A 25976-nucleotide genomic window follows, 5' to 3' on the forward strand; every position below is an offset into this window, starting at 1 on the left:
ACCTCGTGGCGACTTACGTGTTGTATGACTGGTAACTGTTGGAGTACTTTGGGCTATTTAAGTTACTTATCAACCACCTGAAGCTCAACGCCAAAATCTATTACCCCCGGTAATGACAGCTAACAGTAATTGAATGATTAACACGCCTCTTTAGGCGCTCGCAGACTGTCTTGTCTTTCCTTCTAATTGCGAAACGATTTGCGAGACCGCATGTTATAGAGGACGTGTGCGTGATAGGCATATTTAGGCCATTTTCAGTCATTGGTTTTGTCACTATCGGGTAACATGGGTTTAGCGGGCGGAGAATGTTTTGTCTGTGTAATGCTAAATAAAGCAAAAGATTCAAGGTAATTGATAAAATGGAGTAAACACTTACGAGTGATAACACACCAGGCACTTCTTTGATTACATGTAATAGCAATGGCGCGCTTGTATACTTGAGTCTAACATGCGAGAGAGGAGCCGAATTAAAACAGCCTGCACCAGCTTGTCGTCTGATATTATAGCCGCATTGAATGATTACTTGTTTTGATTCTATAGATCTGACGTACACGGAGCGGTGGATAAATAGAAGTGTTAATGACCGATGTGTTTTTTTTTGCCTCGAGCTATTTAGTGTCAACTTTACCCTGTTGAGAAAATTAAGAATGATCTAGACTTTCAATAACAAAAAAACAGTATTTTGAAAAATCAAAACAGCGCACGCTCGTGGAATGTGTGAATAACGAATCCCGTGGGATGTCCTCTGATTTACAACCAATCAGAAAGCGAGATTACGCGCAAGTGTTGTAGAAAATTATATATAAATAGTCTTTTAACAAAATGTTGTCTTGAACCAGCTTCGCGAATACGCGACAAGCCCGCATCTAAGCATGGGTAAAAACCACTGAAGCGCCTTAGCTGCATATATTAGCCACCGCATAACTTCAGACTAAGACGCGGTGGCGGTGGCAGCTAGGCGCTTCGTGGTTTTTACCCAAGCTTACATGCGAGCTTGTCGCGTAGTCGCGAAATCGGTTCGGGACAACCTTTTGTCAAACGACTGTATTACACCTATTTCAATAAACGCTGTCAGTGAAACGGCCATTGACAAATGACATGTCTACGACCGAAAGGACCCATGGATTTTTTACTTATTTGTTTGTCAAATGTCCACGAACTGCACACTTGAAGAGTAGCGAAATCTGTATATCCCTTGCTATGAAAAAGTCAACCACAAATTTAACAATTAGCATTTTGTTTATATAAAAACAAGACAAAGATAAGAAATTATTTGTGAGTCGAGGAAACCACTTTTTAGATCTTTTTCTTTTCCAAAACGAAACGCTCTTTTTCAACCTACCATTGTAGAGCAACCGTTTGACAATTGCCATTTCCCATTTGTTCCGTGCAACTTTATATGAGCATGTGAGTGAGGACCACTTAGGCAGGGCCGTAGCAGGGGGTGGGACACTGGATGCACGCTCCGCCCCCCCCCCCCCCCCCCCCGAATATTTTCGGAAAATTTTAAGGAAATAACCAGCAGGGGCGTGGCTTTGCCCCCCAATATTTTCTTAACTTTTCTGATTGTGAACCTCCAGTATTTTGAGGCCTGCTACGGTACTGTTAGGCCATGAACAACCAGGAACAAACTTATTTTTCGTGAGCTGTATTCAGTGCATATACATGCAAACAATGTACCTGTTTCATTTGCATTAATTTGCATCGAATACGGATCATGGATAATAAGACGTTTGAACTTATTATTTAAAAATCAGTGACTAGTTATCTTGCTTCGCTTCGTCTTCACGCTAGCCATCCTTTCGGCTGTCGCTGATAGATCTAATACCGTCTAATAGATTAACAATTAGACAAATAAGACAGTTAGACAAGGTCAATCATTTATCCAAAACAATTGCTCGTTTTAAGCAAAAGAGGTAGTGTTAACCGTTTTTTTTTTAAATTATTTAATTATAGTAAGATCAAGATAAGACATTCCTATGATTCCAGAAAAGGTTCACATATACCCCCTTTGGATTCCTGGAAAGAAAATTTAGATTGTCTGTTAGTTCTCGAGAAGATAGAAATGCTGCAGCATTTTTGTTCATTTTTCAATTTTTGGTTCACTGTTCAGTGCTTATATGTGTAATGCTAAATAAAGCATTTTTTTCTGCATTTTGTTTTTGAACAACAACAACAACAAAAATATCTTCATCAGTACAGTACCCCCCCCCCCCCCCCCCCCAAGAAAAAAAAAACTAAAACTTTCGAATAAATAACGTTTATTTTTTTTTCGGGGTCCGGTATCCATCAAATCGCGCGCTCTGATTGGCTCTCTTGAGGGCCGGTATCCTACGATCCGGACGCCGCGATAACGGACCGCATACCTCCAAAGCTCGAAATAGTAAATTGATTTGTAAAATGACCATCAAAAACTGGCTTTTTACTCCCAAGGTTATAGATCTTCACATTAAAAAATCATTTTATTAGTCATTTTATCTAGAATCAATGACTTTACGAAAAATCCGGCTTCGAAATCCCTGTGTTTGACAATTTTCCCGCCATAATGTTTTGCAACGCGCGCGACGATTTCAAGTTTGCTAAAGTTTACTTAACCCATTGACTCCTGGCTTTTTTGGAGCTGAATTTACAAAAAACAGACTGAAAACAGATACCTCCCCCCCTATTCTGAGTTTTATACAGCCCGTCAAAGTCAAACACAGCTGCACCTAGTCAGCGGTATCCAAGCTTTCCAACAGTGCTTTGCGGTCCCCACTTTTAATCCCTCGTCGATGTGCTGAAGCCAGCACAAGTTGATGGTTGCTTGTATTTTTCATCAAAAATACAGCTATGAGCATATTAGGGGAGTGTCTCAGGACATCATGAAGTCTTTTGGGGCATAATTGAGTGCTTTGCTTATGGATATTTGCAAGCAAAGGTGGATTCATGATGATTTTTTCTTGTTTGGCTTTGCCCGTATGAGAAAATAATTTTCTAATGAATCACCACAGCTCTCCTAAATGCTGTCTTTTCTGAAACCAAATTGATTCCAAAATTGTTTACACTGCTATTCTGGGTCTGTATGGCCTGGAATTGATTCGTTTGGCTTCGGGGTGAAAAGACTTATAAAAAACCATCTGACTTTGGGGAGAGGAGTGTTGACTGGCCCTCCCCTCGTGAATTTTCCCCTGTATCTCCCAGAATGCTTTGCAATACGTAAACATATTTTCGTGGTTGTACAATCCTTCAAGGAATGGGCATTGTGTTTTGAGGCCAAGGAAATGTACCTGGAGGATCAGAATAAAGGTATCTATTTGTGTCTTGAGCTGTGTTTGCTGATCTCTCTCCCTTGTGTGGTATTTTGAGCGTTTTATTGAGAGGGGTGATTCTGTTTTTCTCTCCTTGTTCGATTTGAGATTTGTCAAAGAACCTGTGCTATTATTTGGCTTAAGAGTAGATGCCAACACCTTGGTTGGATGCATATCTGCAAGACCATTTATCCCTTAGACTGATGCCTGAGTATCTTCATCTTGTTGTGTTTATTTTGAATTTATGAATTTTTTGGGTTGTGGGTACTTCCCAAAGCCGGTACAGGCCGGTTCAGGGGTCAATGTGTTAAAAAAATTGTTGGTCAAAACTCAGAGAATGTCTCGGCCTTCAGCCTCGGTCAGTTATTTCGAGACCTCGGTCACGGTATAGCACGATACGGACCGACCCTTAGCTGGTAAATAACAAATATATCTACGGCACTTGTTATATGTTTTGTTATGTATTTACTACAATACAATTTGCTACGATAATGTTAATGGACGCCAGAAAAATCTACTTGTTGCAGACTTATATGATCTCTTTCTAACTGATTAAATGTTTAATTATATAATGAATTATTTTTACTTATATAATAAATAATTTTATCAATCTATTGTAATCATAATTCTTTTTTAGAAATCTAGTCCTACATTTTTTTAATGTTTTAATTATGCTAGTTCATCATTGACATAAATAATGCTTTTGATCACCTTTCCTTTCGCAAGCAGAAATAGGTCATGTATTTTCAGACTTCCAGGTTTGGTTTTGCTGTGGTTTTGTAACCGATAACTGATTTCGAACTGTTAGAGCTAGCCAAAAATAATAGTAACAACCGAGCCAAAATAAATATTCTCACAGATCACACATTCGAAAATTGTATTTTCTAAAATAACATGTAAACGCTGTCGACGATTGTTTCCCCAGTCCGAAGAAATACCAATAATATAGACTATGGTGGACTTTATAACAATTCCACTTACTTTTTCGAGTATTCAGATAAAAAGCCATCGACATAACGGTGAAGTCCTGCAGTTTTTAGACATTGAGCTTGTAGAAATGGAAATCATCCATTGAATTAGCAGGATTAGAGTCAACTAAGCGGGACATGAATGGCCATTTCCGTAATCAAGCTATTTGCTATCGGCACCTGCGCTCGGGAAATTCGAGAAAAAATATGGTGAGAGTGAGCTCGTGATGTTATTAAATGCTACAAAATGCATTTTGCAAATTATATATTAATTTTATATTCATTTAATTTAACTTCAAAGTTAAATTAAATCCCAATATTAGTATAACCATTTATGAAAAAAATATAACATAGCTGTCAAATCACCCGCATAAGACGGGATCACAAAATGTTGGACGCCATCACAATCCGGACAACGTGGAAACTAAGTTTTTACGAGTGTTAAATTAACATCGATTTTTGCACTAATTTTCAAAAGAGTAAGAATTTTGACAGATAATTTTATTAGGAATTCGACTTGGAATCTAGAAATGCGTATGCGAATACTGTACTAAAGATACAATATTAAATTATTCTAAAATGCACAAAGTGGAAAGGTGTATTCCTTTTTTTAGTAACTCGACTAATCTTTGATCAAAGTATTGAAAGATTTAAGGTCCAAGTATTAAAAGAGCTCATTGGCGAACTCTTTGACCTGGGAAAGATTTTCAAGTGCGGCTGTTTTGAGGTGCTAGTCTAATTTCCGCATTTAAAGATTGGGAGAATATTTGTTTTGGTCAATAAACGGGCTTTCATTCATGTGCCATTCCATCTAAATCTGTTAGTCGGCCGCCATTTTGTCCTCCTAGCAAAATACTAAGTGTGGGATAGCATCCCATTTCCATTGGCTAATTTGGGACGTGGAGATAAGTCTAACGGTTATGCCAGGCCTCAGGTTGCTTAAGCAACCAATAACTTAGAAACAAGAAGAAATATAACAGATATAACAGAACTTTCGATGCCATAATTTTACGAATGCATTTTGTTTGTTCATTGTCTTTTAAATACCCTGGTTGGCGAGTTTAAGACTGTATGCGGAAATCACTCGGGCTTATGATTCTGTTGCTTACTTGCCGTCTTTGGACCCAGTCTTATACTCGGTATTGGTTACATATAACACCCTACTTACTAGTTTTTAAAAGTCGTTTGAGAGTTTAAAGTGTCCTTTCCCTCGTTTCGAGAACTGCTTCTAGAGATAACACCAATGTAGTATCATGCGCATTGTAAGTTCTAAGACAGCTCGACGTAAATTTGTAATAAATAGGAGCTTAAGCAATTAACCCGTCGCTTTTTGTCTTAAATCAGTTTCGGAAATAAGACATTGATCCTCAGGCCGCGGAAGATAGGTCTGCGTGCCTTGATCCTGTGCGGATGCGGCGATTTGAGTGTGCGGAAACACGGCTATTCATCCCTAGGACTCCTATATTAACTTGTTTTATGAACAATCTGGTTATTTTAATGGCGTGCTGAGTTCGATCCTGCTAAAAGTCCCACTCATCTCGCCGAGGTGATTCAGCTGTGAGCAGTGGGCCGTATTTATGAAAATAAAACGCTCCAAGTTCCATAACTGGCTTAATCGATTACTTCAATTAGTGCCGTATAGAAAATGAACAATCGCATTCATGGGAGCATGACGACAGGGGAAAAAGACTGAAAATGTGTAGATTCATGAATTCCGGAAAAAGTTCCCTCTTTTGACACTCCTATCGGAGTCCTATCGGAGTCTTTTTGATGTTATTTTCCTTATAGCCAACCTTTCGAAATCAATCGTTATCAACACAAAACCCATATTTTTTAAATATAAAACCCGTATTGTGTATATTCCTTGAGTTTTTTAAATAAAGAAAAATAAGAAACTAACCTGTTAAAGGTGTTTTTAACGAGGTTTTTTACTTCCCTAAAAATATCAGATGCTGTGGTTAGAATAAACAGAAGTAAAACCGCGACACAAATCTGGTCGTTACTTCGCGTATTTATAGCAATGAGGCAATCTCGCATTCATGCGGGATTAGAAAAACAAAAAGAAAGCAAAACAAGATAACAATGAATTAAACGAAAAATGTGAAAAAGGTCAAGGACATTTGCCGCCTCTATATCTTGAAAAGAATGAAATGTGGGTTCGAGACGTCGTCATGGGGTGATTACACTTTTGAGGTTCAAGCATTATTGACGAGTTGGCTGGTTCATACTGAAGTTAATCTCAAAGGCTGTTTAATTAACCGCCGCACACCACCCGCCATGGAAAATCCCGACATACTTTGCAAAACGAGACGAAAATAGCTTGACAATACAAGGGCACTAGGAATTGTGTTTGTCAGCTTAAACGTCTGCGAGTTGCTATTTTTTACATGCGAAGTTATATCGAAGCACACTCATTCATTCAGCACATTCAACCGTTACTTGACACGACGGCTAGTCGAGTCTGATGTGGTAGTACAGAGGGACCTATTAGTTCCTGCTTGAGATTGTGCGGCCTTGAGTTATCGATTAAAACATAACAATTACAAAACAGGAGAAACAGCCTGTGTGAAAAGAGCTCGTAGGTAAACTCGTAGCGGTCGGTGGTACACGTACACGAGCTGATCTAGATAAAAAAAAATAGTGGACTCCTATTTATGTCATCTTTAAGTGTCATTGTGTGTTATTTTTCTTACAACACTTTGAACGATTGAGCTATTGAATCTTGCATGACAACAAGTTCAGTAACGATTCACTATGTTGTCAAACGTATGCCCGAAAGTAGAGTGTAATCTTTATGGAAAAAGGGTTTATCAAAATAAAATAGTGTTTTTTAGATCTATATTTTAAACGAAGGCTTTGATGGTATTACCCAATATTGGAGTATGTAAGACCTGTTAGGCCACGCTGCAAGTCTAGTCCTTTCCACGGAAAATCATCGACAAAGAAATATATTATTGTTAATTGAGCCGTCTTTTGCGCAAGAAGTAGAAAGCGCTTGTTCTTGACCAAATTGCGCTGTCAAATGCTTAATTGTCCAAAGAATTATCACCGAGGTTTTTTTTTATTTATGAGTCAGTGGGCTCCCACAATGAGAGCACCTTGAAGGGATACTGTCTGGGAGACATGTGAAACAGTGCGGGATAATTCAACCGAGCAAATCGCACTGCAGAAAAACTCATAATTCCATCATTTCCCTCTAGAACTCACCGTTGTCAAATTGATGCAGTCTCTTTTAATCTTATTTCTCCCTTGTAGTCGCCAGCTGTTATATATATTGCGCACTAGTTTTGTGGGTTATATTTTGTCACATTTGTGTACATCTTCAATAACCCGTTTCAACCCTCACTACATCAAAAACTTTCCCAAAAGCCGCCGAACTGTTCCGGGTCCTTGATTAAAACCCTGATGTTGTTTCAAAATATTTTCTCATGGGGCGGATTTTAACGACTTATTAAAGGTTTTCATTAGAAAGATAAGACATACCTGCTTTCCTAGAACTTGAACTTTTAAAGCTTGAGAAAGTTGCACTTGCACTGACGCATTTTCTGATTTTGTTATCGCGTGAGGCAAACTGTATACTCAACATCCTCTCGCATTATGGTTTCGCGTTGTTTTACGCTCTTTTTATTGCACTTTCACACTACCACCGTTGTCACCGTAGCTCGGCTGATGGGACCATAAAAACAATATCCAAGTTTCCAAAGCGAATCACTCCTTTTTAGCCAAGCTGTTAACAAACACAACGCTGTAATCCGTTACCGACAAGCAAACAAACGCCTGCGTGAATGTGATGTTGCACGTTTATCTGGCGTGTAGAGTAATAGCTTGTTTTCCCAGTATCCAGGAGCGAGGGAAAGCATCGATGCGGGTGGGGGTTCGTTTTGCCATTGTCTTGCTAAATGAAGGGCAATTTTTTAATAAACTTTGAAAATAACATGTCTGAGTCATTTCTTGCCAACACTGGACAAATAATCACGTAGACTTGTATTTCTCATCAATCCGATATTATAGTTCACTTAGTTTATTTCCCAAACATATATCTCTTATCGGGGGTATTAATTAATTTATTTATTGCTTGCCTCCACTGTTTTAATAAACCGCTCTATATTTTCCCGTTTTTCATTAAGTCGAGTTGTTTCTAGAATGATTATGTCGCGATGGTATCCCCTTCCTTGATATTAAACAATGTAAGTACACATAGATTAAAGTCCAAGACCATGTTCGCTTGCAAAAGTAAGTCCATTTAAATTTCTCTCTTAAACTTGACAAGAGGTTTGTGAAAAAAAAACAATGGAAACCGCAACAATTACGACGGGACAAACGGAGTCAGAACTTTAAATAAACGCAGTGTCACTAAAATAGCGATTTTATAGTGTATACATGGACAACGAAAATTATTCAATTCTGACAAAATTCAATTCAGAATCGCTTGCCCTTTCTTAACAAATATAGAACACTTTGACCTCCTAAGGCTGACAAATTACTGTGATATTTGAATAAATTAAAACCTGTGGGACATTTGACCACTGCATTAAAGAAAGACGATAAAGAAGAAATCTCTTGCATTTTTCCAGATTTCTGGCATTCGTGTTCTTTTCTTTTGTTAGATAGCCCAGGCTCACTTATTTAGAAGGTCTATATTGCAGAGTTTGTATGAGCGAACTTGAGCTTGTCGTCAACTTGTTTTACGGTTGAACCGTCTGCTGCTGCTGCTCAAACCAACCACAAGTTGCCATTCCAAGCTGTTTTAGCCGCTGCAAATCCTTCCCGTCACCTCCTGTAAATGAAATAGACATGGTTGCAAACCCTGACAAACCTGACGAATCGACCGATGGTTTCAAAATCCAACCATGCATGGCAAAATAAACCTCGCAGAATTATAGCACACATGCTTATCTTTCCAACTGGGGTCTTTAATTCGGAAATTTGTTCTAGGAAAACAATAGATCCCAGGCCACAATGCATACCTGTTGGGGTGGGGTGGGTCGCTGTAAAAAGTTGTAAAAAGCTCTTTTTTCTCTTGCGTTCTTGATTAGTGTCGGAGTATTTGCAGCTCCATTAGACCATCACCAACTCTATCAAGCTTGTTGGGGTGAATGACTTGTCGTGCCATGGGTTGCCGACTGTAATTGCCACATTTCCTAATAAGCGTCTTAAGCTGCGATAACCTACAACAACCAAATTTGGCATGGTGAATAACCATAGGAGAAAAACATGATCTGCATAGTCTGTTGCCATGGAAGCTGCAAATGTCAATATATTTGCATATTGATTAGCTAAAAACTTTGAAAAACTTATAGTCTAAATTGCTGTTCTAAGAACATATTTTATTCATTGTCAAAATCCCCATAATAAATAGCCTTTGCATCTGGTCCATCGACCCCGTAACCATGACAGCGGTTACCGTGGTAACATACAAAATTCTATATTTCACTAAAATTAATAGCTGGACCAGGTGCGAAGGCTATTTCATATCTGTGTAATGTCAATAAACAAATATATGCCTTAAGATTTCCCAATTTTTTTCCCCATTTTCACTTTAATGATTCTAGCTAATTAAAATCCAAATTTATGCAATTAAACGAGTATCCATGGCAACAACAATTTTACCTGTTGTAAGTTACCACGATGTACCACTATGCCAAGCTTTATTGAATTACCATGTATACTTCGCGAGATATTGAAGAAAATCGTTTTCTTCCGCGTACAAGCCCATAAACAAGCCTTAATTAGCCTATAGTAAGGGGATTTTTTATGGCAGTTAGTAGATTGATTAAAATAGATTATAAAAGAATTTGTTCGAATGGCTTGAAATGAAAATGAGATGAAAGCGATTAAAATGTTACTCAAAAAACAATTTTTTTCGTGGCTTTTAACCAGATGAAAAAAAAACACAACTCTCTCTGGCTCTCTCTATTCAAAATATATAACGTCTAGACATTTACTTATTTAATAGAAGCCGCGTTTCCACTTAGACAGGAGAATATTCTCATGTCGCACACCGCCTTGGCTTGAGTCGTATATAATCATCATCTTAAAGGGGGGAGTAGACTGCACGTGTGTGTGGAGGGGGAAGGTAGCCCCCGTATTATGGCTTGAGTCGTATATATAATCCTCATCCTAAAAGAGGGGAGGAGACTGCACGTGTGTGTGGAGGGGGAAGGGAGCCCCCATATTATGGCTTGAGTCTTATATAATCCTCATCTTAAAAGAGGGGAGTAGACTGCACGTGTGTGTAGAGGGGGAAAGGAGCCCCCATATTATGGCTTGAGTCTTATATATAATCCTCATCTTAAAAGAGGGGAGGAGACTGCACGTGTGTGTGGAGGGGGGAGGTAGCCCCCATATTATGGCTTGAGTCGTATATAATCCTCATCCTAAAAGGGGGGAGTAGACTGCACGTGTTTGTGGAGGGGGAGGGAGCCCCCGTATTATGGCTTGAGTCGTATATATAATCCTCATCCTAAAAGGGGGGAGTAGACTGCACGTGTGTGTGGAGGGGGGAGGTAGCCCCCGTATTATGGCTTGAGTCGTATATATAATCCTCATCCTAAAAGGGGGGAGTAGACTGCACGTGTGTGTGGAGGGGGAGGGAGCCCCCATATTATGGCTTGAGTCTTATATATAATCCTCATCTTAAAAGGGGGGAGTAGACTGGACGTGTGTGTGGAGGGGGAGGGAGCCCCCGTATTATGGCTTGAGTCTTATATTGAGGGGGAGGGAGCCCCCGTATTATGGCTTGAGTCTTATATATAATCCTCATCTTAAAAGAGGGGAGTAGACTGCACGTGTGTGTGGAGGGGGAGGGAGCCCCCATATTATGGCTTGAGTCGTATATATAATCCTCATCCTAAAAGGGGGGAGTAGACTGCACGTGTGTGTGAAGGGGAGAGGGAGCCCCCATATTATGGCTTGAGTCTTATATAATCCTCATCTTAAAAGGGGGGAGTAGACTGCACGTGTGTGTGGAGGGGGAGGGAGCCCCCATATTATGGCTTGAGTCGTATATAATCCTCAACTTAAAAGGGGGGAGTAGACTGCACGTGTGTGTGGAGGGGGAGGGAGCTCCCATATTATGGCTTGAGTCGTATATAATCCTCATCTTAAAAGGGGGGAGTAGACTGCACGTGTGTGTGGAGGGGGGAGGTAGCGCCCATATTATGGCTCGAGTCTTATATATAATCCTCATCTTAAAAGGAGGGAGTAGACTGCACGTGTGTGTGGAGGGGGAGGGAGCCCCCATATTATGGCTTGAGTCGTATATAATCCTCATCTTAAAAGGGGGGAGTAGACTGCACGTGTGTGTGGAGGGGGAGGGAGCCCCCATATTATGGCTTGAGTCGTATATAATCCTCATCTTAAAAGGGGGGAGTAGACTGCACGTGTTTGTGGAGGGGGAGGGAGCCCCCGTATTATGGCTTGAGTCGTATATAATCCTCATCCTAAAAGGGGGGAGTAGACTGCACGTGTTTGTGGAGGGGGAGGGAGCCCCCATATTATGGCTTGAGTCGTATATAATCCTCATCTTAAAGGGGGGAGTAGACTGCACGTGTTTGTGGAGGGGGAGGGAGCTCCCATATTATGGCTTGAGTCGTATATAATCCTCATCTTAAAAGGGGGGAGTAGACTGCACGTGTGTGGAGGAGGGAGGTAGCCCTCATATTATGTCTTGAGTCGTATATATATAATCCTCATCTTAAAAGGGGGGAGTAGACTGCACGTGTGTGTGGAGGGGGGAGGTAGCCCCCATATTATGGCTTGAGTCTTATATATAATCCTCATCCTAAAAGGGGGGAGTAGATTGCACGTGTGTGTGGAGGGGAAGGGAGCCCCCATATTATGGCTTGAGTCGTATATATATAATCCTCATCTTAAAAGGGGGAAGTAGACTGCACGTGTGTGTGGAGGGGGAGGGAGCCCCCATATTATGGCTTGAGTCGTATATAATCCTCATCTTAAAAGGGGGAGTAGACTGCACGTGTGTGTGGAGGGGAAGGGAGCCCCCATATTATGGCTTGAGTCGTATATATATAATCCTCATCTTAAAAGGGGGGAGTAGACTGCACGTGTGTGTGGAGGGGGAGGGAGCCCCCGTATTATTGCTTGAGTCGTATATAATCCTCATCTTAAAAGTTATTCCCGGTCTGATGCACGGCTTTGTTGCTTCTGAGGCTAAGTTCAAACATCGTATTATCCATGAGCCGTATTTAATGCAAATGAATCGGATTGATTGTTTCATCTTCATTTGCATGCATTTGCATTGAATACGGCTTACGGATAACACGACGTTTGAACTTAGCCTAATGCTTAAATATTGCCTTCTATTTCGAAACAGTTGTAATTTTACCTTATTGTTCTCCTTGATAAACTAATGGAATCCCATCTCAATTGAAAAGCACCGAGAGCCTTTAGAGAGTGAAAGCCTATTAGATTGTTTTCAAGTGTTTAGGATGCAATGAGGTGGTCCGAAAGGCCCTACTGGATTGTTTTCAAGTGTTCACGGTATGATGTGCTGTCCTAGAGAGCAAATGAAGCATATAATGGACTGTTTTAAAGTGTTTACGGCACCTGTGATAGTCCAAACATTAGTGGAATCTCTCTGTCACGAATATATTCAAAAAGTTTATTCTATACCTTGTTACAACTTAAAAAAAGTCCCAGTAAAGCCACTGCTTTTCCGATAGCCTAAACGGAATCGGGCGCTCTTTTTTTGTACCTTAATCAAAAGCCACAAACGAGACAGTCGACAAAACAGCAACATAACTTGGAGGCCTGTGATTGCCTTCTTTTGACAAATGGGGTACTTCATTAGCTTTTTAGATATATTTTTACCAACTGTCTGGCTTTAGAATCCTTTTTTGCGGGAGCTTGCCTTTGCTTGTACTTAGAGTGCGATTAGGCTCGTTGAAATACTATTATTATTACTTGGATAACCAATATTCGCAATACGCACTTTCTATTCCCATTTCAGAGCCGTAGCAGGCCTCGAAAGATCGGGGGACACAATACAGAACCATTAAGAAAATATTGGGTGGGGGGGGGGGGGGGCACAGCCACGCCCCTACAGGTCATTTCCTTATATTGTTAAAAATATATTTGGGGGGTGGGGGGTGGGGGCAAGTGCCCCCAGTGGCCCACCCCCTGCTACGGCCCTGCATTTACCCACCCATCTACTCTAAAGAGGATTAGATTTTGGCTTTTTCATGTAGTATTTGTCGTTTTTTAGATTGTTTTTTTCAGTTGTTGAGATCGCAAAAAGCTTGAACACATAGTCTTGTCTAAATTGCAGCGGGTTTTCCCCGCAATATTTTATTCCCCACTTCCGTGGAGAAAAACAACAATATCAAAGCAAAAATTGGTTATAAATATGGAGCACCAAAGGAACGGAAAAGAAAAAATATATCTATTTTTTTTAGATAAGATATTGAAGAAGAAAAAATTACATATATAAAACCGAAAATATTTCTCCAGTCGGTGAAGAAGTAACATTTTTTTATAGTTTTTTTAAGACCGACGCCAGAGCACCATTTTTTTTTATTATTGTGGAGTCTACATAAAAGTTAGACTTGCCACGTACAAAGCTGTGTAAATGTTAACAGAGATAAAATTAATACACTAATAATAGTCTAGGCAAGTCACTACGGCTAAACATCTAGAGGATCTTGACGAATTTGCAGCTACATATTCTAGTAAGTGCGCCAGCTAGAAAAGAATATGTTGGTTAATTAATGCTACTTGGAGATGACGCTACTTATTAAAGATGGCGAAAGGCGAGGGGAATGGTTCTACCAGGTTTATAAGGGACCTTGAAAGATTACGGAAAGCGAGTGGAATGGTACTACCAGGTTGATAAGATACCTTTAAAGATTACGGAAAGCGAGTGGAATGGTACTACCAGGTTAACAGATTACGGAAAGCGAGTGGAATGGTACTACCAGGTTAGTAAGATACCTTTAAAGATTACGGAAAGCGAGTGGAATGGTACTACCAGGTTGATAAGATACCTTTAAAGATTACGGAAAGCGAGTGGAATGGTACTACCAGGTTAGTAAGATACCTTTAAAGATTACGGAAAGCGAGTGGAATGGTACTACCAGGTTAGTAAGATACCTTTAAAGATTACGGAAAGCGAGTGGAATGGTACTACCAGGTTAGTAAGATACCTTTAAAGATTACGGAAAGCGAGTGAAATGGTACTACCAGGTTGATAAGATACCTTTAAAGATTACGGAAAGCGAGTGGAATGGTACTACCAGGTTTATAAGATACCTTAAAGGATTTCGGGAAGCGAATAGGTACTTCTAGATTAAAGCTTGAAGATGACAAGAAGCTAGCGTGAATCTTGTGACGCACAGAATTGTGCTCTTCTCTTCTATGAGAAGTCCATATCAGTGAATCTTGTTTTAAAAACTGTCGTTTTTCGAGCTTGCTCGGTCATTTCCTTATTAGGCCTTATATACCATATTTTGTAGTCCGCTTCAATCGTTTTTATCTCTTTTTTATCGCTCTAGGGCTTTGTAAATCGAGAATTTTCACGTAAACTTGCAGGAATTTGTGTTTACTACAATTTTGCTGGCAGTGCCAGCACCGAATAACGTATGCGCATGCGCGTGTTCTGGCAAAAACAATCACAATCGTAGTGTTGACTCGTTCGAGTAAAGGTACGAAAGGATGACTTCAGTCGTTGTTTTGGCTTACTGTTCGGCATTAAATCCATACTGTACAAAAGATGACATATTTGTTTGATAATGAGGGAGTCATAAAGAAAATTATAGCCTTAGGTTTGGCGGCATTCGTCGAAATGTGACAGCCGCCGGTAAAACGCCGCCATTTCAAAACAAAAAGGCTAGTTTGACCGCGCGGTACTGGAACTAGTCTTGCGTTTTTCAGCCAATGTTTCAGCACTGTCGCTGGCAGCCATCTTGGAAATGGAGCCTAGTCCCTAACGTTTTAGAATATCACAGGTCTTCCGCGCGCTCGCCCCAGGCTCTTTTAGACCATTTAGAAAAACGACAACCATTGATTGATATGTGCAGGCATCTGGTCTCATTTTGTATCGCTTGTTTTATTTCGCCAATATTATGCGAAAGTTTGTTCTTTAGAGTTAAAGGAATAACATCGCACCTCTTTCCAAACCCCTTGAAATTCGCATACTAATAGCGTACTTCTGTGCAAAGTTCGGTGTTGTCACAATATGCAGCCAATGAAAACCTTGGAAATGATGTCTGGAATTGACATTCTTTGATATTCACCAAATGCGTTTATTTGGTAATTTTAGCATTGTCCCATACTGCTTATTCCAATTTTTTTTGTATGTATCTTTGCTCAATCATATCTTGAGATATGATTGAGCAAAGTTGCCATAAATCATGAAAAAAGTAGCAATTTCGCCTAAATTGGGCAATTTCACTGATTATCTATCAAAAATACTAAAGCTTATTTTGGTTTATGTAACACAAGGAACATCTATGCAAAAAATATCAAGCGAATATAAGCAAAAACTACCTTGCTCCTGTCGCCACCGTACTGACTCAAGTCTGACCACAGAACACAGCTTAGGTCAAAATTGTTGGTTTTTATAGAGGTAGAAAAACCGGAGAAAACCCTTGGAGCAAAAGGCGAGAACAACCAAAAAGGTGGGAAGGTTGTATAACGGGACGACTCATGGTGTGCGGTCGCGTTTTTCGGAAATTGTTACTTTTGTAAGTGGTATTTTTGGGAGAAGTAAGGGAGGGGGGGTCAACATTGAAGTTATTTCAGGTATCAAATTATAGGCTCCGTTTTATCCTGCCCTCCCCCGTCATGTTTAAAGCTGACCCCCCCCCCCCCCCCCCCCCACCTCACATACACTCCCACCACCCACCTAGGGACTGGTTTGAACTATGGAATGCCCGAGGGTTTGTTTTTGCGGCAAGCTTTCCCAGGGTCCATCAGAATATTAATCGCTGACTGATAGAAGTCGCTTTGATCAATTGTTGTTGCAAGCACCTATCTATAAAAGTCATGTTCGATGGATTTTTAAAGCATATCCATCATACTTTTTCCTCGTGCTTCATCCTCTACTAATTACTGTTAAGTAAGTTTCCTGTTGAGGCCGGCCTTGATATGATACGCCATCATGGTGCGCCAGTTCAGATGGTGTTTATTTCTTCGCTGGGGTAAATTGGTAGTAAGGTTCACTAACGGTTTTTTTTTCTCACTCAATGCGTGCGAACCAAACTAAGGTCTGTGGTTTCCCCCAAGTGGGCTTAACTAATAACATGCATATATTAAGCGCTAACATGATCTGAGCCACACTATTTGCCAATCCTTGTCGGTCATTATCGCTTTTTGATTAGACAAACCAAAATTCACCAAGGTTTCCAAAGATCACGATAAAAATTCGAGCGTACATCACAAGCAAAGGTGTGAACCCCTAATAAACAAATTGTTGTAAAACTCTGAATTCATCCCTTAAGGCAGGATATGCTGATATAGCCCGACAATAACAATTATTGCCGAAATTTTGGCATAAAATAAATTAACATTTCTCAAATGAACACTCAAGGGAAAATATTCTCTTAATCTCATTTTTTTCCCAAAATGATTTTGTGGTTATTGTATTGTCTATATATTGTCTTTAAACTGGTCATAATAGGTTTTCAAATCAAATAGAAAGTTAGCTGTATTTTCTCTTTCAAAATTAAAAATATATGATTAGATGTGCATTGTAAGGAGCGTATTTGTAGAGTCGAAGGTTTCTATGTTTTCTCTGATTGGACGATTTTGTTACCCCGACGACGAAGACAGGATCGGAGCTTTGTTCTCCTGAACGTATGCTAATTTATAAAGTACATTTGAGGGAAAAAGGGAAATTTATTCGTAGTAAAATATACAACGAGTGATTTGCATCCCATCGCCAACAGCTGGGAGTGCCTCGGAGAGTGAGAAATCGGGCGAAGAAAGCAAAACCGAGGTAGCTTTTAAACATTGCTAGATCACATTCGTCGCCGAACAAATACATGTTATTTCAAGACTAATTCTCAAATTACCTTGAATCAAAAAGTCTAAACTAACTTGCTTGCTTTATTCATTGTAGAACCGTTCGAGGAAGAATCGAAGCCAGCAAAGATGGCTAGTTGTGGCATGCAATGCATGAAATATCTGCTCTTCGCGTTCAACTTTGTGTTTTGGGTAAGTACTAGTCTTGTGTTTTTCCAAAAATACTACGGCTACATGACCCAATGATACACTATAACTCTTTTAATGTTAGCTTTCCTTGACCGCCTGATTAATTTTTAAAACTAGTGCAGTAAAATCATATCAGGAATCTATTCCAGCCAATTCATTAGCCACGAACATGTCACCAAAACGCCCGAAAAGGGCCCGAGAAGCTCGACCATTTGGTCCTTTGTGTTCCTTGTATTGGTAAATAAACCAAGCCCGCCATTGCGAGTTCTAATATCGAGGTCAAATAAGTGAATTTTGGGTCAAAATTTCATTGCTGCACTCTGCTATGAAAAACGCAGAATGCACCAGGAGAACGTTTAGCGTGTAGCTGTCGACTTAGTCCCCGTTCTCTTTATCTTTTTTTGTCGAGTTGTATTTCACAGAGTGCATGTCCAATCTAACAAATAACGATTGAACAAACATACACGCAAAAAATAGTAAGGATTTTATTTATTCAGTATATAGTACATGCGTATTTAGAAACGCCCTTTCATTTAAAACATTATGCTTTCCTTGCGATTGTCTGCTAACTCTTGAATTGGTTTTCCTCAAAATCGAACAGAAACTCTCCTCCCTTGGCCGCCATCGCTCTTCTCTTTTCGATATATCCGCTTTATGCTTCCGGTAAACAGCCTCTGCCTTTTACAGCAGACAAACTATTCGAGAATCTTTGAATTTTAATAATTTCAAGCTGTTTTCGTCTTTTTATTGCGTTGCTTTGTCACAATGGTGAGGGAAGAATTACCATTTGGCGCAGTGTCCACCTGTGTTGTTCTTGCTTGGTGTCTCTCTCGCCGCTCTCATAGCTGACACACTGGAACTGGCGCCATCTTTGACCCATGAATTTACGACTTATTTTGCTTAGTTTTTCTTTTATCATGAATTAAGCGAAATTAGTACGGTATAATGCCCAAAGCTAGGGTTCCAATGGCCTAAATTACCATCTCCTGCAGAGTTAAAAGACATCTTAATAGGTGCTTGCTGCTTTGGCTTTTTCTCATTTTTCATAATATTCGCAAAGCTCAACCTGCATAAACTTAATTCGTTTTTTCACCCACTCATAGGCCAATCAGCGTTCTCGCGTTTCTGGGAATAATCAAAACGACTGAAACGCCTTTATACCAGGTATAGCACAATCGTATCGCGGTCGCAAGCCAAGATGACTTTAATAAGAAATTCACACAATGTGGCTTCGCCTATCCGTCTATATTCGTCTATTCTACAATGTCTAAAAGCTGCTTTGTTTTGCTTAATATTAAGTTCATTTCCAAACTAAATTGACTTAAATGTACGGAGTATTCCATGTGCTTTTCTGGTTACCAACCTGTCTCTATAAATTAGTGCAGTGTGAAACGTAATCTATCCCTAGTCGACAAGTTCGCCTGACTTATGACAGATGTTAAATTTTGATTTATTCATAAGCTTGTATGGGAAAGCACACAATTTTGCTGATAATATACAGCAATGAAAAAAACAGACCGCTGATTGTCGTTAGGCTACAAAAGAAGTTCACATGAGGGCAAACGACTTAATTTGATTTCATGAAGAGAAATCCCTATGGTCGTCGCGTGCATTTACCGGCTGATTGGATTATATCATGCGAAGTCTTTCCATCACGAAGATCAATATTGTACTGTCTACAAAAAAAAGATTTATAAATTCTGTGGAATTGGGACTGCTTTTTTTATTCTGATAAAGTTCTTTTAAGAACTTTTTAGGTATCGCTTTTTTTAAAAGCGATACCTTGAGCGAAGCAACTGAATCTTGTTTATATTTGTTCTGCTCATAAAATAAAATCAGCATAATAGACAGATGACTACCGTTCCCATCTGTCTAAGCGGATGTGTTTATATATTCTTTCTCGTTCGTGTGTATCTTTGTTTAGAAACAATTCGTTTTTTGTTGCACGTTAGTGACTTAAATGGGAGATATCGTAGCAGAAGTCGCGCAAGTTGCCGCAAGACATTGCCTCATATAAACTTTTTATTTTATTTTATGAACAAAATAGCCGTGCTTTAGATGGCTTTCTCAAATGTCTTTTGCCTAAAGCTCTATAAATAAAACAAGACTCCAAACCCCCAAAGCAAGGGAATGCTGCGTTTATCAGCCTTTTGTATGCTTTGGAATCGCCCAAAACCCTAATTTCGATAGGTATCCAGCCTTAGGTAGCAAGATAATAGTGCGTTTAGCTTACACCTCGATCTCCACACTAGGTCACGTGCTAGGTGCGCGCCTTTACCACAATAGGGGACTGGCACTAGCAAGTCACGTGACTTTTTCGGTGTCAAACTCGCGCGCCGCTTTGGCTTTTAGCGGCAACATTTTGTTTAAAGATTTTGTTTTTTCCGTCGTTTTATTGTGTGACGGGCGCAGTCATTTCTGTTTATTGGGCTTGAATGTGCCACTCAATTGAACTGCTTGAACTATCAGGTCTAACCGTAACATACCAAACATAGCCCCCAAGAAGAGAATGTCCTTTGTTTGTATGTACGCATAAATAGCCATCTTAGAAGTATTGAAGTTTTCCTATTCAGACGGTGGGAAATGCTGAAAATATGACCTTAAAGACTGATATGTACCATATGTATGTTCGTAAATGTTCATTCCAAATCTTTCGACTACTTAGATCGCGGGGATCGCTGTGATGTCCGTGGGGATCTGGACCCGAGTCAGCGCTAACGAATACGCGTCCCTGATGGGACAGAGCGGGTTCACGGCCGCCGCGAACATCATGATAGCCGCAGGCGCTCTCGTCATGTTCATCGGCTTTGTTGGCTGCTGTGGCGCTGTCAAAGAAAACAAATGCTTTCTTCTGTTGGTAGGTGGCAGCCCTGTTGTTTGCGCGTGAACTTAGTGAAGATGTGAAATATGACCAAGCGGATGATGCACGTGAGAGCGCCTTGGGTTCTTTTGGTTTCTTAAATGTTTCATTGGAGGATTCTGTTTTTTTTTTGTTCTAATTGTTAATGTCAACTGACCACCGCTAATACGAAAAACATAGCGAAATGGCATCACCGCAATATGAAATTCTAGTTTTAATGGAATGTTTTCGCATGTCCAAACTATAATAAAGACTATAATAAGAAAAAAGAGCTTAAAATAACAAAATCACACTTGTACCCTATCTGTACTTTTATTTTTAGCAGGCATATCTGTGTAAAGGGAAATGTGTTTCACTATAGTAGATAATAATGAGCATAGTTTCTAGGCTCTATGTCCACCCGTGGGCATAGGTTTATGTCAAATTCGATGTAAAAAGCAGTGAAAAAATCGCTTGTACTAAAAAACATGAGTGCAGCCATTTACTAACACTAGCTTATGTGTTTACTTTTTAGTACTTTTTCCTCCTTCTGGTTATCTTTGTCCTGGAAATTGCTTCTGGAATCCTGGCCTACACCAAACGTGACAAGGTAAGAGACCTGGCCGACACAAAGCGTGACAAGGTAAGTGACCTGGCCGACACAAAGCGTGACAAGGTAAGTGACCTGGCCGACACAAAGCGTGACAAGGTAAGTGACCTGGCCGACACAAAGCGTGACAAGGTAAGTGACCTGGCCGACACAAAGCGTGACAAGGTAAGTGACCTGGCCGACACAAAGCGTGACAAGGTAAGAGACCTGGCCGACACAAAGCGTGACAAGGTAAGTGACCTGGCCGACACAAAGCGTGACAAGGTAAGCGACCTGGCCGACACAAAGCGTGACAAGGTAAGTGACCTGGCCGACACAAAGCGTGACAAGGTAAGTGACCTGGCCGACACAAAGCGTGACAAGGTAAGTGACCTGGCCGACACAAAGCGTGACAAGGTAAGTGACCTGGCCGACACAAAGCGTGACAAGGTAAGTGACCTGGCCGACACAAAGCGTGACAAGGTAAGTGACCTGGCCGACACAAAGCGTGACAAGGTAAGTGACCTGGCCGACACAAAGCGTGACAAGGTAAGTGACCTGGCCGACACAAAGCGTGACAAGGTAAGTGACCTGGCCGACACAAAGCGTGACAAGGTAAGTGACCTGGCCGACACAAAGCGTGACAAGGTAAGTGACCTGGCCGACACAAAGCATGACAAGTTAAGTGACTTTGGCTACACCAATCGTGACAAGTTAAGAGAGCTGGCCTACACCAAGCGTGACAAGGAAAGCGACCTGGCCTAAACCAAGCGTGACAAGGTGAGTTACGTGGCCTATACCAAGTGTGACAAGGTAAGCGACCTGGCCTACACCAAGCGTGACAAGAAAAGCGACCTGGCCTACACCTAACGTGACAAGAAAAACGCCTGGCCTAAACCAATACCATCTTTTCCAGGCATCTTTTAGGTTATAGCTACCTCCCCCACAACACATTCAAACACGAACAAATTTATCGATGTCGTTTTATTTTCCTTTGTACGGTGAATGTTTTTCTCATTCTTGCAGATTATCTTTGTTATTAGTCGTTACCTTTGTTATGGATTGTGTTGTAACTATTCTTTTCTGTAGGTGATTAGCTCTGTTGAGAAAGCCCTGAACCAGTCCATCAGCCTGGACTACGGACAGTCCAACAAGGAGAAGGCCACAAAAGCCGTCGACAGAGCGCAGTCCATCGTACGTATTAAATAACATAGACCAGGCCTGTTTCGAGAGGGGCGTCAGAGAGGTTCGGACCCCACCCTGCTCATGTGACGAGATGAGTTCGACTCCATTTGACCTCTTTGTTGGTAGTCAAAAAGACGGTTAATTGTATGAGTATATTTGGATAGAAAAAGTTTATAGGTGGATCTGGTGACCTATTACCAGAGATGCCGATTTTTAACTTAATTGATCCATGGCTAGTGAATTACAACCCTTTTCCGCTAGACATGTCGCTGTAGACCGTACACACAGGGGCAGATCCAGGAGTTCTGAAAAGGGGGGCCGAAACAAGGGTTTCAAGAAATTGGGGACCGGATTCGTTGTTCTTCCGTGGATTTCCTTGTATTTGTAAGCCAAGTACCTGAAAATAAGTGGACCGGGGCCCGCTCGGCCTACCCTAGAACCGCCCCTGACTGGTCTGTATAAACGGCAATTGTTGATGGGGCGTGTCCAGAGAAAAACGCAGGATGGCCTTGGAACGGTACCGATGAAAACGATCGTTTAGAAGCCATTTCCGAGCCCCGGTAAATAGTTTACTGGGCCCATCCTGCAATTCCAAAAGAAACTCTATCATCTTCTTAACCACCAATAGAAAAGTATAACAGAAAAGGATTAATCGATAAAAGACGTTTTGTCTCGTCTCTTGGCACACGATCAGGGTGAGTTCGGACATTTGGGCCCCCACTGTGAACACTAGCCAGTCCCATCATCGGAAGATCGATTGTTATCAAACCCATCAAGCTTTATCATTTATGCATTGTGTTTCATGAATTGCCTTTTTGTTATCCTTCCCCAGTTCAAGTGCTGCGGAGCTACCCAAGGGCCGAAGGACTGGGCAAACACGGCTTGGGCGAAGAGTAATACGAACCAGACCGTGCCAGAGTCTTGCTGCAAGAAAAAGGCTGCTGGTTGCAATGGCGCCCCCGCCGACTCTGATACCTACTATCAGAAGGTAAATAGGGACCCGTCCCCCCCCTCACCCCACCCCCACCGTCTACCATGCATACTCTCCTTCGCTGGAGGAAGAGAAAAGGTAACAATTTGACACTTACCATTAGAAATAAGTAGACGCTCCTACACCCTCAACTAATTTTCCCCTCGATAAAGGAAAACGTGAGGAAGTTTCCCATCCCTCGAAAAACATCTACTACTTGAAGTGGATTAGTACTCGCCCCCCCTCCCCACAATTTGGACATATTAGTTCAGAGCTCTTTGAATGTGTATTTATTCTCTATGTGCTCCTTCATTAAGGGCTGTTCTCAAGGGCTACAAGACTTTATCAAAAGCCACATGAAAACATTGGGTGGAATTGGGCTCGGAATCGCAATCATTCAGGTAGGATACCAACATTTCGTCGTTTGACTCTTGCTGGGCCTTGACATTTGTTGCTTTATCCTTTCAGATTCTTGGCATGATCTTCTCCTTGTGCTTGTTCCGTTCTATTAGATACGAGAAGATCTAATCGGCTCGATTGAGAGCTAGCGGTTATCTCGCGGTTGTTTTCGCGGTTTTGTTGCGGTCGTGATTTGACGGGTACTGGTGCGAGGGTTCGGTCGTTTTGACGTTGGAGTTACATTATTTAAAATCGTATAGAATTTATTAATTCATCCTACGTAATTTATCTCATTCCTCATACGCTTGCACATCTTGAAGGTGTCTTAATTCATTTGTTTTACTTTTCATGGGATAAACTGTAAAAAAAGCGATCGGGAGAATATAGATATGGATTTATATAAATATTAGTTTATGTGTTTCGTTTGGGTATTGGTAAGGTAATATAAAATATTCTTTGATTGATAATACTTTAACAGAAGAAAGTAATTGTAAGAGAGATTATAACGAAGGCAAGTATAATGCTTAGGTTAAAAATATATTAAATCCTGTAATTAGATTAAATTTATGCATTTGCTAAATGTTGGGTTGAAGGATGATCACAATGAACCTCCACTGGCCCACCAAGTATATCCAAAGGGCTAGCGGTGGCACCCTGGACCCCTTCAAGCCCCTCCCATCCCAATAATGCGCCCCCCGCCTTTTCATTCAAAGGAACGTGGAACGTAGTATTCTATTCCATTCTACCTCCATGGGTATTCTCAACTCGGCATTTAGCTATACTCAACTCGGCTTCTGCTAGGCAAAATTTTAATCTAGAAAATAACGTACGATACTTCTTGTCACAAATGTTTGTAAGGTAGAATTTGACCTTGATATGTTTCTGCGGCAGGAGTAGTCGTCTTTGTTTGGTTTGTAGACAGGTCCTGCTTTTACTCTAGAATCAAAATTAAACACATATTTTGTTCCTTTCGTGTTGATCGATAACATCCGGATCTTTTGGGATAGACCATTAGACTTTCAAAGGGGGAGGGGAGGCCGTTATTATGTGTTATTTGGTCTTTGGCCCGTTTTCTACCAATCTTTGCGTCTGATTTACTATTCAGAAATTTTTTTTGTTTTGCTGGGGAATTGAAAACATTTTTGGTGCCCTCCTTTCAATGATGAAGGAAGAAAACCACAAGGCAGCCTCTATCTTCTGGTATGCATCGGACCTTTTGCGTCGACAGTGGAAGATGAATAACCTGACTGAGGAAGGTATTGGCCGATATATCGTTCAAAACCAATCCCTGCGTTGTGTCGACTTTTAAAGTTTTAATCGCTCGTCTCTGTCTAGGGCTATCGAATGGTCTTTGGTTAGCCCCCCAGAAAAATACAGTGAACAATCGGGAAGTTTTGTTTAGAATTGAGAGTTTAGCATGCGACTTTTTGCGACATGTTCGCTTGAGCTTATATTGCAAATCCAATTTTTTTGGGAACAGTCGGGCCTTTTCATGTCTCACTCCCTTCTCCCTTGCACTGACAATCTTTACCCATGCCTTTCCTTTGCAAAACATCGTCACAATCTATACATCACCATCAACTTCATTATAACCATTATCAATATAAAAATATAGTAATTATCATCATCACTATCTCTTACCAACTATCACTATCTCCAACCAACAGCAATTCTATTATCATTTATTATCATTATTTTTATTGTTCCATAACTATGAAAAACTCTTTAAATCGTGCAAATGTCACTTTAAGATGCCATGTTAAAGCAGTAGGTTCTTTCGTTTCCAGTCTACCCTCGGTGCGTTTTGTGCAAGCTGGACATAGTGTATACCTCACCCGGCTGATCAAGTGTTCGATTGCTAACATATATCACGAAGCAGCACGGTTTTCAAACACTCCGACATCTATCAATACCGCGACAACATGGTGTAGAAACGCGACAACATCTTCCGGCACCACGCAGCATCATGTAACATGGTAAAGAAACGCGACAACATCTGCCAACACCACGCAGCATCATGTAACATGGTGTACAAACACGACAACATCTGCCAACACCACGCAGCATCATGTAACATGGTGTACAAACACGACAACATCTTCCAACACCACGCAGCAACATTTAACATGGTGCAGAAACACGACATCTTCCAACACCACGCAGAATCGATAGATTTTAATAATACCCAGCAGGAGAGGATTGAGTGAAGTCTTACATAACTACATAACTGCTAACTGGGTTGTTTTTTTCTCTCTCCCTCCTCGGTATTAGTGTTTGTTTACCATTTTATCAGAAATTCCGGAATGAGATCCCAGTTTTACCAGAATGCGATAATGGTAATAAAAAGGTTCCTATATTACAGAATTTCCAGGTTGGCTTATATACCATTTGCTTCTGTACCCAGAAATTCTACTTTTGGGGTCCAGGGAAATAGTGGCTGATTCCTCGATGGGAGGAGTCTTTACCATTTACAAAACCGGAATTTCCGATTTAATGGTAAACAACCAGTGAGTACTTTCGAAACAGCTTTTCTCTTAGGATTACTCAATAGCTCAGCGTTCTAGGAGTA

At 40.7% G+C, this 25976-nt stretch overlaps 2 protein-coding genes and 1 long non-coding RNA gene across 10 annotated transcripts in view; 1 reads left to right on the top strand and 2 right to left on the bottom strand.

Moving 5' to 3' along the window:
• The window catches only part of LOC5507349 (neuropeptide FF receptor 1), a 35710-nt gene extending 27640 nt beyond the window's left edge, over nt 1-8070 (bottom strand). For 2 of the 6 annotated variants that reach the window (XM_032375984.2, XM_048729656.1), the window contains exon 1: nt 7739-8070. The gene's annotated coding sequence lies outside the window, so the exon portion shown is untranslated. Of the gene's footprint in view, nt 1-17; nt 37-376; nt 627-4268; nt 4395-5423; nt 5528-7738 lie in introns of those variants that run through there. The other 4 variants (XM_032375989.2, XM_048729654.1, XM_032375986.2 and 1 more) reach the window with 4 other exon arrangements.
• Nucleotides 1-24374, top strand: part of LOC5507331 (CD151 antigen) — a 52984-nt gene extending 28610 nt beyond the window's left edge. For 2 of the 3 annotated variants that reach the window (XM_048729659.1, XM_032375995.2), the window contains 7 exons: nt 17334-17428; nt 20091-20282; nt 20800-20874; nt 21943-22047; nt 22871-23026; nt 23326-23409; nt 23477-24374. In XM_048729659.1, the coding sequence (XP_048585616.1) occupies nt 17366-17428; nt 20091-20282; nt 20800-20874; nt 21943-22047; nt 22871-23026; nt 23326-23409; nt 23477-23536 (735 nt within the window). In that variant the 5' untranslated portion in view covers nt 17334-17365 and the 3' untranslated portion in view covers nt 23537-24374. Of the gene's footprint in view, nt 1-17076; nt 17211-17333; nt 17429-20090; nt 20283-20799; nt 20875-21942; nt 22048-22870; nt 23027-23325; nt 23410-23476 lie in introns of those variants that run through there. The other variant, XM_001627930.3, reaches the window with a different exon arrangement.
• On the bottom strand, nt 8261-9482 carry LOC116605176. Its single transcript, XR_004291383.2, has 2 exons — nt 9223-9482; nt 8261-9032 (listed from the first exon to the last, which is right to left on the bottom strand). It is a non-coding gene; the product is annotated as an uncharacterized LOC116605176 (long non-coding RNA).
• Nucleotides 24375-25976: the final 1602 nt, after the last annotated feature.

Source organism: Nematostella vectensis, chromosome 6, assembly GCF_932526225.1.
Source record: "Nematostella vectensis chromosome 6, jaNemVect1.1, whole genome shotgun sequence".
Lineage (NCBI taxonomy): Eukaryota > Metazoa > Cnidaria > Anthozoa > Actiniaria > Edwardsiidae > Nematostella > Nematostella vectensis.